Consider the following 15,924-nt stretch of genomic DNA (forward strand, 5'->3'; position numbering starts at 1 on the left):
TAATCATTAAAGAATCTATAAACCTTACTAGTTTGTTTTTACTAAGTTTTGTTACAGAAAACATGTTCTCATAAATTTTCAACTTTAATTTATGGAAATTTATTAACCTTAAACTATAAAATCATTCAATGAGTCTTTCCGGATGTTTTTATGTAGTCATAATTTCACATATCAGCACAGCTCCACCAATAGGATAAGAGTTACGTGGAAGCAACAGGGGGGAAGAAGAACATATATTGATCTAAAGGTTATTTTTGTCTCATTCGAGTTTCTGTTAACCGGCTTGGAAATTTCCTGTGCTTGTTTCGACTTTGAAGTCTTAAAAAAAAAATTGTAAGTAAATAGTATATATATAGTATATATATCCTGAGTCAAAGTTTCTCTTTATAAATAATAAACCGTTTAAAAACTATATTTTGTATGTTTTTTCCTTATTCATAATTAAATAATAAATATGAAATACTTCTACAGAAAGCCGACATCCTTCAATTAACCGAACAGCAGATGATTTAAAAATTAGTAGTTGAAAGAAATAAATGTTATTACATGTTCATAATTGATCGATAAATTTAAGTATACAATTAGAAAATGTTTCTTCTTTATTGATAACTAAATAATACAGATAAGATACAAGATACTTGTACGAAAAGTCGGCGCGTCGTTCAATTAACGGAACAGCAGAGGATTTGAAAATTAGTAGTTGAAAGAAATAAATGTTATCATATGTTCATAATTGATCGATAAATTTAAGTATGCAATTAGAAAATGTTTCTTAAGTTTGGAAGAATATATAATCATGCTGAATGTTTTGTAGTTACGAAAGTTGTATACAAACATACATTGTACATACGACTAGTAATGGTACTAAATTATTGTTAGAGGGTCTTGGGTGTATAGAACCATATGGTTAAATTAATACTAGAGATAACGAATCGCGCGAATGTAATTAATATTTTGAAATGCGTTGTTTGCATTAATTGATAGTTTTCTTATAAACTTTTTTATAAACAATTTCATTGCTATAGGAAAAAGATAAATGCTGGTATTATGTCTATCCTACTTAAATAGAAAGTGCAATATTTTGTTATAATATTTGGCGCAAGTTTATACATTATTACATCCAAAAATAATATTCTTTTTATATCTAAGCTATATTAAAATATAAAGATACAAATAGCTATGCGAGTAGTTAGTAGTTGATGCTTTTTACTTAAATTGTCTTATACTTCATAATTTGTAATAATATAATTCTTGTCATCAATGATTCTTTGTTTTTACTTTGTATATATTATACTTCCAGGAAGATGCCGCTCTATAAATTGACTTACTTCCCAGTTACAGCATTGGCAGAACCAATCCGTTTTATCTTCAGCTATGCTAGTATTCCATTTGAAGATGAACGTATCAAAAAGGACGTCTGGCCAGAAATAAAGCCCTGTAAGCTTAAAATTTAAAGAAATTCTGTTTCTTAAATCTCATCTTTCCTAATTTAACTAAAGTAGCTAAATAAAGTAGAACACAATTATGCAGAGTATAACAGAGATTATTGTTTACTCTCCATTGCTCTATAAGATATGTGGGAGAACAATAGGTATTGTTAAGGAGACAATGCCCTTTGTTTGCTGATAAATTATCAATAAATTAAATTATATCTTTCCAAAACAGATAACAGGAAGCTAGATATTTAAGAAGCATCATAATCTGTTTGTTCGATAGAATCTTTGATTCTATTAGTTGTATGTTTTTAGTGACTCCTTATGGCCAGCTTCCTATGCTCGTAGCTGATAGAAGGAAGGTTGCTCAGTCTACAGCTATTTGCCGTTACTTAGCCAAACAATATGACTTAGCTGGAAAGACTGACTGGGCAAATCTTCATATTGATGCCACTGTTGATACTATTCATGATATTCGTCATAGTGAGTATCCAGTGCTGTTTTGCATAAATCTTATGAGAATCTTGATAACAGATAGTACATATCTGTTCAGGTATTTATTAGTTGAAATCCGATTTAATATTTGATTTAATCGAACGATACACGTATGTCAACAATACAAGACAAAGGATTAAAAAGGATTGTAATTCTATCTTCAGTATCATTTAAATTTCGCACAACACTGTATTCAAATTAGTATAACATTAGCGAATAGTATTTAACTGAAAACAAATTTTCAGAAATTGCCGCCTTCCACTATGAGGAGGACGAGAAGGTCAAAGCTGCAAAACGCAAGGCTGCTGAAGAGACGCTGCTGTTCATTTTAGAACGTTTGGACCAGCAAGTGAAGGAAAATGACGGCTACTTCTACGATGGTACTCTCTCTTGGGCTGATTTAACATTCGTTGCTCTGCTCGATTATTTGAACTTTATGTACAAGTCTGATCTGATCGAGAATTACGAGAATCTGAAGCTGCTGGAGAAAAAGGTCCTCCTTCTGCCCAAGATCAAAAACTGGATTGAGAGACGCCCAGTTAGCGAATTCTAAACTTCACGATTGCTTATGGTTTTATAAGCGTTTAAAGATTGCGGTCTTAGTGTGTTGAGAGAATGAAGAACGAATCGTGTTGATGGAAGTTTGTATGGAATATACTGATTGCTTTTAACATTCATTAGTTCCAGTTATTACCGATATTTTTGTCATTTAGTTAGGGTTTTCCCTTTAGATTACGTTGTGATAGAGAACTATTATTTGTGTATTCCTACAGAAACATACGAACTATATAAACTGTTGACACGATGTTGTGCTTTTGTATTATAGAGATAATAATAAAACCATCAAACAATCATTAATTATGTTTTTTATTATATTCATTAAGAATTGAAGATTACCTCCTTGGTGATCTTGATAATATCGTATTTTACAAATGTTGAACAAAAAAAAATGTATGATTATTTTATTCAATACGTTATGAGGGTTGCTTTAAAAAAATACGAGTTACATATTTCTTTGAAAAAAGCATGATTTTTATCGATACAATAATGTTCTTCTGTTATCGCTTTAAAGTTGAGTACTTCGTTGATTATACGAGAGAACTCGCCTACAGCAAACAAGATACGACCGTGTGTAAAGTAATTAATCTGTTTGCTCGTTGCTAGCTACACATAAGGCTTGCGTAAAAAAAAATATCCATTTCAGTTCAGGCGGAGAATTATGTAGGAAGTCATTTTGTCGATCAATAACTTAGTTAATAAAAGATCAAATTTTCATGTACATAAATGTAAGTAACGTTCAAGTATTAATCATTACATACAATTTTTGTATAATTCGATATCTTGGTCACTTACATCTTACAAATGATATATAGATAATATTTATGAGATACATTGGAGCTATCTTTTAGTTAACTCCATTTTTTCTTGTTTTCTCTGTACTTTTACTATTCTTCCAAAAATATCAAAGGATCGATGACTTCAAATTAAACTAGAATTGCTTCGGTATATTGTCAATCAATGGCTATTTGTATTCACATCTATATCAAAGGAAAACCGATTGCAAAATTAATTGCCCTTGCAACTCCGCAATCTGGAACTATGTGTGATCGACCTTGAAGATGACAAATCTCAATGTTTGAAGTAGTACAAAAAGATGATAATTTAATTTCGCTTTATCAAACTGTACAAAATTTGTATACACATACAGAAAAAAAACGGAGTTCAAACATTAATCAACATGAATTATCGGTTATTATTGCTGAGTAATTATTAGGATTAGAGTTTTGGAGTATCGATCGTATCGAGTTTTAACTATCGGTTTCCGCAATTTATTGTTTTTCTAAATTATCTCTAAATGGTATCAGTTTTTGAATATTTTATAGCTTACACTCCAACATACTGACGTAAGCTATCGAAAATAATTGTAAATTATGCAATATCATTTTTTTTATATTTCTTAATCTAAATTTCAATCTATTTTTTGTATTTAACATCCCTTTTTTATTGTTCGTGTTCCGTCTTGTACGTTCTTCAAAAAATCTTAAGCTATTAATTCATGAATGTTATGCTCTATTTCAAAATATAAAACGAGAGAAAGAAGTTAGTAAAATATTCTTAATATTTTATTTTCACCCTACATTGATTTGTATAAGATTGCGCAATCGATATCTGGTAATTTTTTATATTTCGCTGCTTACTTAAAGAATCGGTCGATATCACCTTATTTGGATACATATAAATAAATAGATAACATTATCTTTAAATATTATTACACCAGTGATAAAGTTAAAATCATCTTACGAAAGAATGACTGTACAAGATTCTTATTGACATTATTAATTCTAAAAATTTGGCCCGTACCGACAATTTTATTCAGAATGTTATCTCATTTCAACACGTTTCTCAACATATCAATGTTGTTGATCATTCTAACAAAACTTCTTGATCAAAATAAACGATTACGAGGACAATTATCTTGTTTTCTATCTCTTGTTTTTTTAAAGATTTATAATCTTTCGTAGCCTGATTTTTAATGACTTATAATCATATTAGTTATTAATTATTAAATTGTTATAATTATATAGCTTTAACTCCGAAATTTCTGTAAAAATAAAGCTGAAGAATTTCAACCCGTTCAATAAACTTAATTTTTTTATAATATGAAAAGTATCATAAAATATCGAGATATGGTAAACGCGAAATCATTTTTCGTGAAGGACTCTAAAAGTTACTCTATGGGGTGTAACATTGGGTTATTGATTTTTTGCTATCTCCATGATTTGCAAAATTTTGCCGCTCCAGAAACCCGACAATCTGACATTATGAAATAAGCCTAACCTAACCTCAATCTAGAAAGTGGCTGGTTAGATTATTGCAATTCGTCCAATTTTATTATTTACTATTTTCAATTAAAAAGAGGGCATTGACTTTTCATCAAATTATAATCAAAACATATTTCCTATCATCAACAATTTGTTAACTTTGAAATTAACCATCTTTCACATAACTTATCGTTGTGTGCTTAATAAATAAATAATTTGCAATCTACTAGAAAATTTAGCCTTGCCGATGAAACCGAGTATAGAAAAGTGGAATCTTATCTCCCTTTTCAAACAATGACAGTCTTTTTAGCGGGCTAAACAATATAATTACAATAAATATTGCTCGTAACCGTAACGGACGTCATTCAACGCCCCAGTAGATCGTTTAGTTCATAGACTTTTTTTATGATACCCATTACGAAGTGATTTACTTATTAACAAAGCTGTGCCACGAAGGATGTTACTCTATCAAGGAATTCTAGTTGATTCTGCCATGTACGCTATCGCGATTTATCACACGAATATCATTCAGCATGGTGGGGAGAACGATATTCTCGGAGAATTACAAGAACTATTTATATGAAGCTCATGGTCGGTAATTCAAAGCAGTATTCTACGAGAGATCAACGTGTCTAGTTCACGTTCCAGTCTAAAACATCGTAAGTCTTTTATGTCTCAATACCATTTTTCACATAATAAAGGTTCTGCAAAAGTTTGTACTTTGATATATTCGCATCGTGGCAATGTAACATCAGGCTTTATTTTCGAAATTTATTAATAGGTTATATTCTATTAATTAATTTAATTAATTATTAAATTAATTAATTTGAAATTTCATTTAAATGCTGCTATTGCGTGATAAATAATTTTCTTCCCAAACTTCAAATAATAATCGTATTTTCAAAGGAAGCTTTATAATTTGTACTCTCTCGATATTGACAGAAACCGAAGGTAATTAACTTCGCGAACGATGTTTGATTTTATATCATCAGTTGGAAGTTCAGAGTATTTCATTGAATATATTGATCCATATTCGTTTAGCTGGAGAGAAGCGACAGGTTTCATTCAGAGTCACTCTGAAGTTTCGCACAACTCTCTTGCGCAATATTGCGCAATACGCTATTATGCCCTTAGAAAAGTAGGAAATTTGAAAATTTGATAAGTGTTCTCCAGTCTTTGCAAATTTCGTCAATTGTTTTTCTGTAATTTCTAAATATCAGAGATAAAAAATAGACAGTTACATATATTTTATAAACTTTAAACAGACATTTTAATAAAATTAATAAATTAATAAATGAATTAAGATATCAATCGATAGCATGTGTTCTTTATCGCTTAGCTTTTATGTCCTTTCTGTTTATTGACATTATAACTATAGTAATGTATGCGTCAGCGTAAAAAAATGAATTTTATTAGCCGGCTAGTTGTTATACTCGTATCATTAACGGAACTAATGTTAGAAACCGCGAACCTTCACTTCGTTTATCATGTTCAATGTCACGGATCATAAACATGAATTTCAACGTAATAGTGAGTTACAAACTACTAAGTACAAGATTTCTTTTAGAAGATATTAATGAACGTTGCGCTAATTTGAAGTACTTGAATAATTAGAATCTTCTACTGTTAGACAGCTACACTTTTTCAGTTTGACGGGCAAGAGTTTATTTAAACTAACATTAGCAATTAAAAATTTCATTCAATGGCTGAATTTCGATTCTTTTTTATGCGAGGGCGTTGCAATTATATATATTTACAATCGAATTTTCCTTGTTCAAAGAGATCAACTTTGAATCTTCAACTTCTAAACCTGAGAATATTCAGTGCTTCAAATTTCCAATTTTACGAATATTACAACTTCTAAATATTTAAATTATCAAGCACCACGAATTTCAAATATTACAATTTTTCGATTTCCTCAATCGTTATCTTTTTTAACTCTCTAACTTTTTAATTTTTATTTCAAAAATACTCGAAGTAGCGTTTCAGTGAAGTGCAGAGTATTATTCATAGATACCTTACATAAGACTTCATACAATTTATAACATACGTTAGGTGTTTACCTTGCGAAGGTAACAATAGATAATCAGTGACGAGACTTAGATGGCAACATTATTGTGCCATCGGCGATTGCGTGTTTCATATAACGTGAATCACGACAAAGATATATCGGACGTACGAGCAATACTGCAACTCATGATATTAAAATAAAACTGTTCAGTTACCTACGTACAAAGTTATATAAATAAATTTTAGAAAATTATATATATATATTTGGAAATATTATTACAAAATTTTCAAACTGATTTCTATTATAATGCGTACGATCTTAGATTAATCTCCCTCGTGAGAATATAAACGAAGGATAACTCTAGAAGAACATTACTCTAGACATTACTCTAGACATCTCATCTAGAACATTACTCTAGAAGCAAACCAATACAAAATAATATTAGAAAATTTGAGTACATCAAATTATGTTTGTTTAATACAGGAAATGCCCAGCTACAGATTGACTTACTTCAACATCACTGGCCTTGCTGAACCAATTAGGCTGGTTTTGCACCAAAGTGGAATTAAATTCGAGGACAGGAGGCTCACTCAGGATGAATGGCCGGAAGTTAAAAAAGGTAAAAATTCAAAACTCTAATATATTAATTTCATACTTATGTAATATCGTGATATAATGTATTTACAAGGAGTGGACAATAGAGATGTTAATCAGACAGAAAAAGACGATTGTTGTTCAACCTGAACTATTCACGCCAAACGTACAGAAAACAGCGCAACTAAATAACTAGATAGCGACTCGACTTTTACCAAAACGCAATCAACACTCTCTCGGCAACGCCACTCGCAAACTCTGTCTCCGCTCAACTCGCACTCGGCTCCTCGACTCACACTCTGCTTCTCGACTCACACTCTGGCCGTTGTCGCATTCTATTGCCTTTTTCCTAGGCCCACCGCACACGTGTTCTGCAGACGCTCGTAGCCAGGGTCACGTAGGTCTTTTCCACGAAACTATGCACTTGAAAAGACCGATGACACGTTGATGGGCCCGACGACGCCTCGGCTCTCGCGACGTTGTTCATAGTTCGCCCGATATTTCTTAGGCCTTTCGTCCACGATACTACACTTATATGAAGTTTACGCTTTTCAACAGTTTATGTTACAAAAGAACTTTTAAGATACAAGTTCAGATTATATAAAAAATGTAATTTGACGAATACTTGATTCAAAATTAATAAATGTCCAATGGGGTCTCGATGGAAGTGTATAAACTTTTTTAAGACTTCCGTATAAACTGTATAAATAACGATATTATATTTGACTCCTGTCGAAGATACGTAATCTCTACGCTATGTTTCCCAAAGAGCAAATCAAGAGCCTTGATTTTGATAAATGTTTGAATTCCTCTGTTCACATGTAATATTAATTAATGACTTGTTGATTATTGATGATCGCGAATATTTCAGGTATGCCACTTGGTCAAGTACCCGTCTTGGAAGTCGACGGCAAGGCTTACTATCAATCGAAAGCAATCCTTCGCCTGCTCGCCAGGAAAAACAATCTCTATGGTTCCAACGATGAAGAAGCTTTCCTAATCGATGCCACCGTTGACACCATCGATGACGTGAGAGCAGGTAGACGTCTATTAACTCACTTGCGTTAACTCACTTTAACAGTACTTGGCCTGTCATCCTTTGATTCATGATTATTGTTTCTTTCAAACGAAGAACAGTCCACACAAAAACATACGTATACTTGAAGAGAATATTTCGAATTTATGTTTTAATTTTTATATATCGATTTTGTATTTATAATTTATAGCATACTCTCAATACCACTTTGAACAAGACCCTGGATACAAGGCCAAGCTGAAGGCCAACGCTGAGAAGAAGCTTCCCATGCTCCATAAGTTGGATGAGCAGGTGAAGAAAAACGGAGGACACTTTGTCAATGGAAAGGTAAACAAATTGTTTATTTGTTTTGCAAAGTCTAGAAATCAGCTGCTCAGAAGCTGTTTCTTCAGTAATCGACCACAAATTGAATAGTCGAAAAGAGTGATATTACTAAAGATTTTCTTTGTAATTTTGTAATTTTTTTGCAATTATTACTCTAAATTTGTAATCTTCATCTTTATCTGAGTCTATTTTTCAGATATCAATAATGAAAAGTAAAGTAAAAGTAAAAGAATTTACAAAAAATGGGGTTGATTAATTTTTTATTTTCTTAATACCAGTTAAAGTAATTTTAAACTTATTTCTAAGCCACATTTTCAATTGTCGTTGTAGTTGACATGGGCTGACCTTTTCTATGCCGCACAATCGGAGACCTTGTCCAACATGCTGCAAACCGACATCAATAAAGACCACCCTGAACTGAAGAAATTGGTAGAGAAAGTCAGGTCGCTACCCAACATCAAAGCTTATCTCGACAGCCGACCCCAAAGCATGTTTTAAGTTTAGAGACTTTCTACGTGCGTTAGAGTTCAACAGGACCGTCGATTGGTTTATTTCCTTGCAAGTATACTTGCAGATTCTTTTACATTTTATGTTTTATACAAATTTTACGTCACGTTTATAAAAACATAGATGAGATAGATGAATGGTTTTTACAAATTGTTATGTATGATACGAGTAGAAAAATAAATATCGCTTATATTTATTCAAGAGCTTTCCTTTTGTAATTGCGAAGCAGTGAACTTGTATTTTCAGTGAAATGAAGTACAAGAATGTACAAAGCAAATTTCATAATTAATTACATAATCAATTCGCACTGTACTACTTATGAACGATGTTTCCTTAAAATATTACACGATCTCTATGACTTTCTGTAATTTCCAAACGACCTTGCTCTATGTTTAGTATCGCTATAATAACATTTACCCTTAATTAAATTTGAAATCGTCTGAGATCATGTTTTCACGGTATTATTCAATTTCTTCCTGTATCTATTCTTAGAAAATTTGTTTAAGCGCTGCTGTTTACGCAAAATGAACCATGGAATCGTTTTCTTACAGTTTTCACCGTTTCAGTGATTTATAATGATGTTTGCGGATCAATGAACACGCGGAAAGGGCGTATACAACACAGTAGTGTTAATTGGTAATATTAAATTTCGATGATCTTGGATCTTTTCAATGTGGGCGTTTTCGCAATACACTGGGGAAGCATTTATGTCAGACTAATAATATGATTTACATTAGCTTGTTCGTAGATCTCCTGCTGTTCGGTTACAATGTAAGATTTACAAATATGCTTCCTCTTAAAAGACATACATATTCAGTATTTTTGTTTAAATTTCAGGTCTTAAGTTCTTCTTTCTCAGATTCTCCTGACTGTTGCCTATAGAAGTTCGCATACACGTATTCCTACTTCAAAGCCTCAATTTCTCAACTTTTTTCTTTAATTCGTTAAGTACTTATGCTTCACTCGTTCGACGAAAGGACGCTTTTCCTTAAACGAACGTTAAGTGATTAAGTCACAGTTCAGTTCACCCATGTATCGTGCCAATTCCATACCAGTAAACTCTGTCTCGTCATGGTCCTTTAAACTAGAGTTACTGATAGTGTTTGCACTCTCTATACTCGGATGACTTTGGAATCGCGGTGCCAACACTGTCCTCGTTTCCGGTTTCGGCGCTGAACTAGTTACGATCTTCTGTTGAGGCGAAAATAGCTCTTTGGTTCCCAATCTCAATCTGCCGGCGAGTATACCTGTTTAAAGAAGATTAAGAAAATTATAGCTTAGAAACTCGTAACTCGAAACAAATTAATCGTCAAAGAGTGAAAATATTTGATTTTCTCGGTCGACAATTAAATATTATACTGTCTCGTTGACGTGGAAATAATTACGTTGATTGATGCTTAAAATTGTTACTTTCCTCACCAATTCTTATATTATTAACCTTTATTGCGCGTTAACGTGACTATTACACGCTGATTGCTATGGTCGTTAGCCGAAGGCCATGAACTTTGAATAGATTCATCGATCTCCAACATTTATAAATTATCGCTCATTTAGACGTAATCAATATTCGATAAACGATCCAGGACTTCACCTGAACGACTTGAAGAATATTTCTATCAAGAAAAATTAAAAGTAACAAATAAAATCTCACTTACCGAGCGTGACAACTCTCGATGCTCTTTGAATGTTCACGTAAGTCGCAGTCAAGCTATTGTTGCCTTCGTTAAAACTTTTACTAACGGACGACATCAGGGTAAGCTGACTGGAGTTCGATCCTCTGGATACGCTCCTGCTGTATTCTCGATGATTGATCTTATTCGCCATAGAGTCGGACTGGTTTCGTCCATTGTTCTTTCGATCGTTTAGTCCAATAAGTTCGGTGGTATTGGTCGTTCTCAGCTTTTGGTTGTCGTCGCTGATGGAGATCGACGGCGAATTCTGACGATCATCCGTCTGCCTGAACGTGGACCTCGCGTACCTCGAGAGGCTACTGTACGTCAGCTGTCGTGGTACTGACTTGCGGGAGGATCCGCAGTGATTCGACAGCATCGACTGAAAGTTAGTTTGTTTAACGCACTTTGTCAGACTCCATCTCAATCTTTTGGGGAGGGAGGGTGGGGGTTCGATTTTTTCTTAATTTTCAGATTTCTTTTGTAATTTTTACGTTTGTAATAGTATCTATTGTAATACTGTCATTTTTTCTTTTTTTTCTTTTTTTTTTCACTTATTATTTCCACAGTTTTGGTGAAAAGTCGTTAATAGCAAGTTCCAGTTCTTTATATCTCTTCTTCTTATATTTTACAACGTTATTATCATTCGTTAATTCATATCCTCGTCAGTAGATTACTCGTACCATCGATCGGTACACGTAGCTTGTCGGAAAGAAAATTAACTTCGCACAGATTTTCTACTTGTTTGTAGTATCTTAGATTTTTCAGGATCGTTGTAAAGCTCTGTAGTTTTCTACTTTAGGGTGCAAAGAAGAAAACATAGAGGATATAAAGAAAAACCACAGAAATATTCATTTGTAAAATTAAAAACACAGTTAAAATGTAACACGAATATACAAAGATACGTTCATTATTCGTTACACTGGGGAATGATTGATAATTGAAACAGGATCGTTGACAGGTAGATTTCGATTCAAAATTCTCAAGTGATAACTTACCTTGAAAGCCTCCCTAAATTTGTTGGACATGATGTTGTAGAGCAGTGGATTCACTGTCGTGGAAAGGTAATAAAACACCCCGGACGTGTACGTGAGGATAGTGTAGACTATTACTAACGCGTCTTTCGGTTCAGTCGTATTCTTTGCGTGCACAGCCAACAGCCTTTGAGCGTGGAACGGTGCCCAACAGATGAAGAACGCCACTACTACTGCAACTGCAACGATCAAATCGTTTCTGTTTCATTTTGTTTTTCTATAAATGCGTTTATTATTGGTATTTACAGCAGATAATTTTACAATCGGACGTATTAACCTATTAACCGGATCGTCTTTAAACGAAAAATTACAATTTTAAAGATAAAAATTAATAAAGATAAATTTTATTTTCATTGATGTTAATTTTAGTTCTTGCAGACATACATATGGCAGAATTTATTTTTAACGAAAACAAAGCCACGCGTGAAAGAATAAAGGAACTTCAAAAATGAAGAAATTACGATGTCCACGAAAATTATTTGTTACGTCCAAAGAAATTATCAACCAAAATGACGAGTTAACTCGTCTGTATTTTAGATCTGTATGGATTATCATTATTTAATTATTTGAGGATGTAATGCAATTATGAAAAATTCAAAATAAACATACAAAAACGATCTATAAAATAATCACACCTTTATCTTTGAGATCTCCTACGTTGTTGGTATCGAATACAATAAGTATATATACTTCTAACATTTTGTAAATAAATATTAATAATTCTGTTACGTATGATAACATTTACAATTATGGATCTTTTTTGGAATTAAAATCAAATATAAAAGTAGGTATTTGTATAGCATAATTGAGATCATCTATAAACTCAAGATTTTGGAAATAATTAAATTCCTATATTTACCTATAATTTTAGACCCCTGAAAATAATTAGTATCGTGATTAGTAACTCGCCACAAGCAATTTGTGTGGGTATTAAACTTCCCTTTAATTAAAGTATCTATTCCATAGGCTTTAAGGCAGCCTATCCTTCAATTTTCGGAACTGTAATATTTTATGCAAATTTCGAAAGAATTTATGACAAACGATCGAACATTCATAATAGTATACAGGGTGCCCCAGTTATTTGGGGCCAAACGTTGTTAGCACAGCCTCTTAAGTCAAGATAAGGAGAAAACATCACATAAATATATGTTATTAGAAACATCGTTAAAAGAGTTGCCGCAACGAGTAATAAACGAGAACTTCAAAGAACAATAAATCCAATTTTATTGATTTTTTATATCATTTCGTGATTCATACTTTCGTTACCGCTCATAACGAACGTTCGTTACCGCTTATTTCGTATATCGATCTTTCTAGTCATAACTTTAGTTATCTATAACTAACTATCTATAACTTCTAGTGACATACGTTTATTAACATGTTTTTTCTTATTTTGACCTACAGAACGTACTTTAGCCGGGAGCAATTGGATCACTCTGTGTATAAATGTAAAATTAAAAATAAAATACAGAATGCAAAATTATAATAAAAGGATAGTAATAAAGAGGCAAAACAAAGTTCGCTTTTTGACTGTTTGGTAGATAAATCGATGGGCTTATAAGGTGACGTTAATAAACAGCACTGTTCGCTGTGGAGTGCCGAAGCGTGCAGACGTGTCTCTAGTGCCCAGCGTAGTTCGAAAACAACACGTGTCGCCCAACCGTCGAAAGAGAACACAGCTAAGTGCCCCTTACCCCCTAGGGAGAAGAAAATCCCACGCGCCTAACCCCAACACGAATACTAGCCTCACAGCCTCACGACTAGTTGTTCATTCCGAATTAACTAGCTCGATGATGGCCCAGCAACCGCGACCAGGCTCTCCGGAGCAGACTCGCAGCTACCCCGAGCTACCCCCCCCCGTGGCAGAAGTGTAGCAGAACTCTCCGCACTAACGACGCTAACACTACAAAGAAGAGGAAAATAGAACCAGCAACGCAAATAAACACACACAACAGGTTCGCCGTATTGGAATCCTCAAACGACGCCATGGAAATCGTAGAACCGCCATCAAACCAACACTCACAGAGAATCCCCCCTCCCCCACCAATTTTTGTGGACGACGTCATTGACATACAGACAATGACCAAGTCCCTAGAGAGAGATACCAGCAAGGAGGAATATAACCTTAAGATAAGCAACAACAAGGTGAAAATACTACCGACGAACCCAGAAGCTTACAGAAAACTCACCAAGACACTCAGGACCCTGAACGCCAACTTCCACACCTACCAACTTAAACAGGAAAGGCCTTTCCGGGTGGTCCTACGAAACATACACCACTCAGCAGACATAGACGAACTAAAATACGAACTCTCAAAACTCGGCCACGAAGTCGTCAACGTAAGTAATATAAGGCATAGAGTCTCGAAAGACCCGTTATCCTTATTCTTCCTAGACATTAAACAAAAACCGAACAATAAGGAAATATATAACATCAGTCGCCTAATGAACGCGATAGTAAAGATCGAACCACCGCTCGTGAAAAAAGAAATAGTGCAGTGCAAAAGGTGCCAAAGGTACGGTCATACGCAGAAATACTGCAACCATACTTTCCGCTGCGTTAAATGCGCAGGCTCTCACTCCACTGACCAGTGCGCCAAATCACCGGAAACCCCAGCGAAATGCATCCACTGCCAAGGGGACCACCCTGCCAACTACAAAGGCTGCCCAGCATATAAAACACTATACACGAACAGGTACCCTAAGCTCAGAGCAAAAGAGGTATCCAACCAAACACCCAGCTCGCCGAAATTCACGACTACCCCAACCCCCTCAACCAACCAAACGCACAGTCCTACCAAATTCACCTCCACCTCAACCTCCTATGCCCAAGCAGTACAAGGCATCCAAAATAACCCGAACAGCCAAAGGAACCTTCCCCAAAACAGTGACCCCAACCCACCAAACACAGACAACTCCTCAAGGCTTGAAAAGCTAATAGAGAAACAATCGGAGCAAATAAATCACTTGCTATCGCTACTAACACTCATCGTGGAAAAATTAGCACGCCCCGACTCAAAATAAAACCAAGGCGCATAGCACTGTGGAACGCCAACGGTCTAGCGCAACACAAACTTGAACTAGAACTCTTCTTAAAACACCAGCAAATCGACGTAATGCTCGTATCGGAAACCCACTTCACCGACAAGAGCTACCTGAAAATAAATGGTTACAAATTCTACCATACCCAACACCGGCGGAAAAGCCCACGGTAGCACCGGAATAATAATCAAAGCAAGTATTAAGCACTACGAACTTCCATCATTCCAGAAAGACTACCTCCAAGCAACAAACGTAGCAATAGAAGACTGTCATGGCTCAATCACCACCTCAGCAGTATACTGCCCTCCCAGACACTCCATCGCCAAAGAAGACTTTGATAACTTCCTGGACACCCTGGGCAATAGATTCATAGTTGGAGGAGACTATAACGCCAAGCACATCCAATGAGGCAGCAGACTGGTTACAGCAAGAGGCAAAAACCTCTTAAACAGCATAACAAACAACAACCTCAACTACCTCACCACATACGAACCCACATACTGGCCCACTGACACCAACAAAATACCCGACCTTCTCGACTTCTTCATAACTAAAAATATCCCATCAAGACACGTGCAGATCAACTCCTTGGCTGATCTCTCCTCTGATCATTCTCCCGTGATAGCAACAGTCAGTTCAACAATCATCGAGAATACACCTAATGGCTCCATTCACAACCAACACACCAACTGGCAGCTCTTCAGAGAAGTCTTTACACACTCAACCTCAGCCTTCACCCCACTAAAAACAAAGGAAGATATCGAAGCAGCCACGGAATACTTAAACACGAGCATAATAAACGCAATCCGCCTCTCCACACCGACAAAGCCATCTAACAGCAAACAAGAATATCCCCAATACATACTAAAAAAAATAGCAGAAAAACGAAGACTAAGAAGAGTATGGCAGACCCATAGAACACCGGAGGACAAACGCAAACTTAACAACGCAACTAG

At 34.7% G+C, this 15,924-nt stretch overlaps 2 protein-coding genes across 2 annotated transcripts in view; one reads left to right on the forward strand and one right to left on the reverse strand.

Annotated features, from left to right (window-relative positions):
• The first annotated feature begins 127 nt into the window (after positions 1-127).
• On the forward strand, positions 128-9,425 carry LOC117240358. The gene is made up of 8 exons (XM_033506362.1): positions 128-333; positions 1,301-1,437; positions 1,749-1,916; positions 2,174-2,478; positions 7,245-7,380; positions 8,227-8,394; positions 8,582-8,718; positions 9,046-9,425. The coding sequence occupies exons 1-8, from the start codon at positions 143-145 to the stop codon at positions 9,211-9,213; spliced, it is 1,410 nt and encodes a 469-aa protein (XP_033362253.1). The 5' UTR covers positions 128-142; the 3' UTR covers positions 9,214-9,425.
• An 18-nt stretch (positions 9,426-9,443) lies between these two features.
• LOC117240342 (pyrokinin-1 receptor-like) overlaps positions 9,444-15,924 on the reverse strand; it is a 34,661-nt gene continuing 28,180 nt past the window's right edge. Inside the window, exons 4-6 of the mRNA XM_033506340.1 lie at positions 11,891-12,105; positions 10,878-11,274; positions 9,444-10,469 (exon numbers count right to left, since the gene is read on the reverse strand). Of these exons, the coding sequence (XP_033362231.1) occupies positions 10,222-10,469; positions 10,878-11,274; positions 11,891-12,105 (860 nt within the window). The 3' untranslated portion in view covers positions 9,444-10,221. The remainder of the gene's footprint in view (positions 10,470-10,877; positions 11,275-11,890; positions 12,106-15,924) is intronic.

Source organism: Bombus vosnesenskii, unplaced genomic scaffold (assembly GCF_011952255.1).
Source record: "Bombus vosnesenskii isolate JDL3184/JDL3185 unplaced genomic scaffold, Bvos_JDL3184-5_v1.1 scf7180000014621, whole genome shotgun sequence".
Classification (NCBI taxonomy): Eukaryota; Metazoa; Arthropoda; class Insecta; order Hymenoptera; family Apidae; genus Bombus; species Bombus vosnesenskii.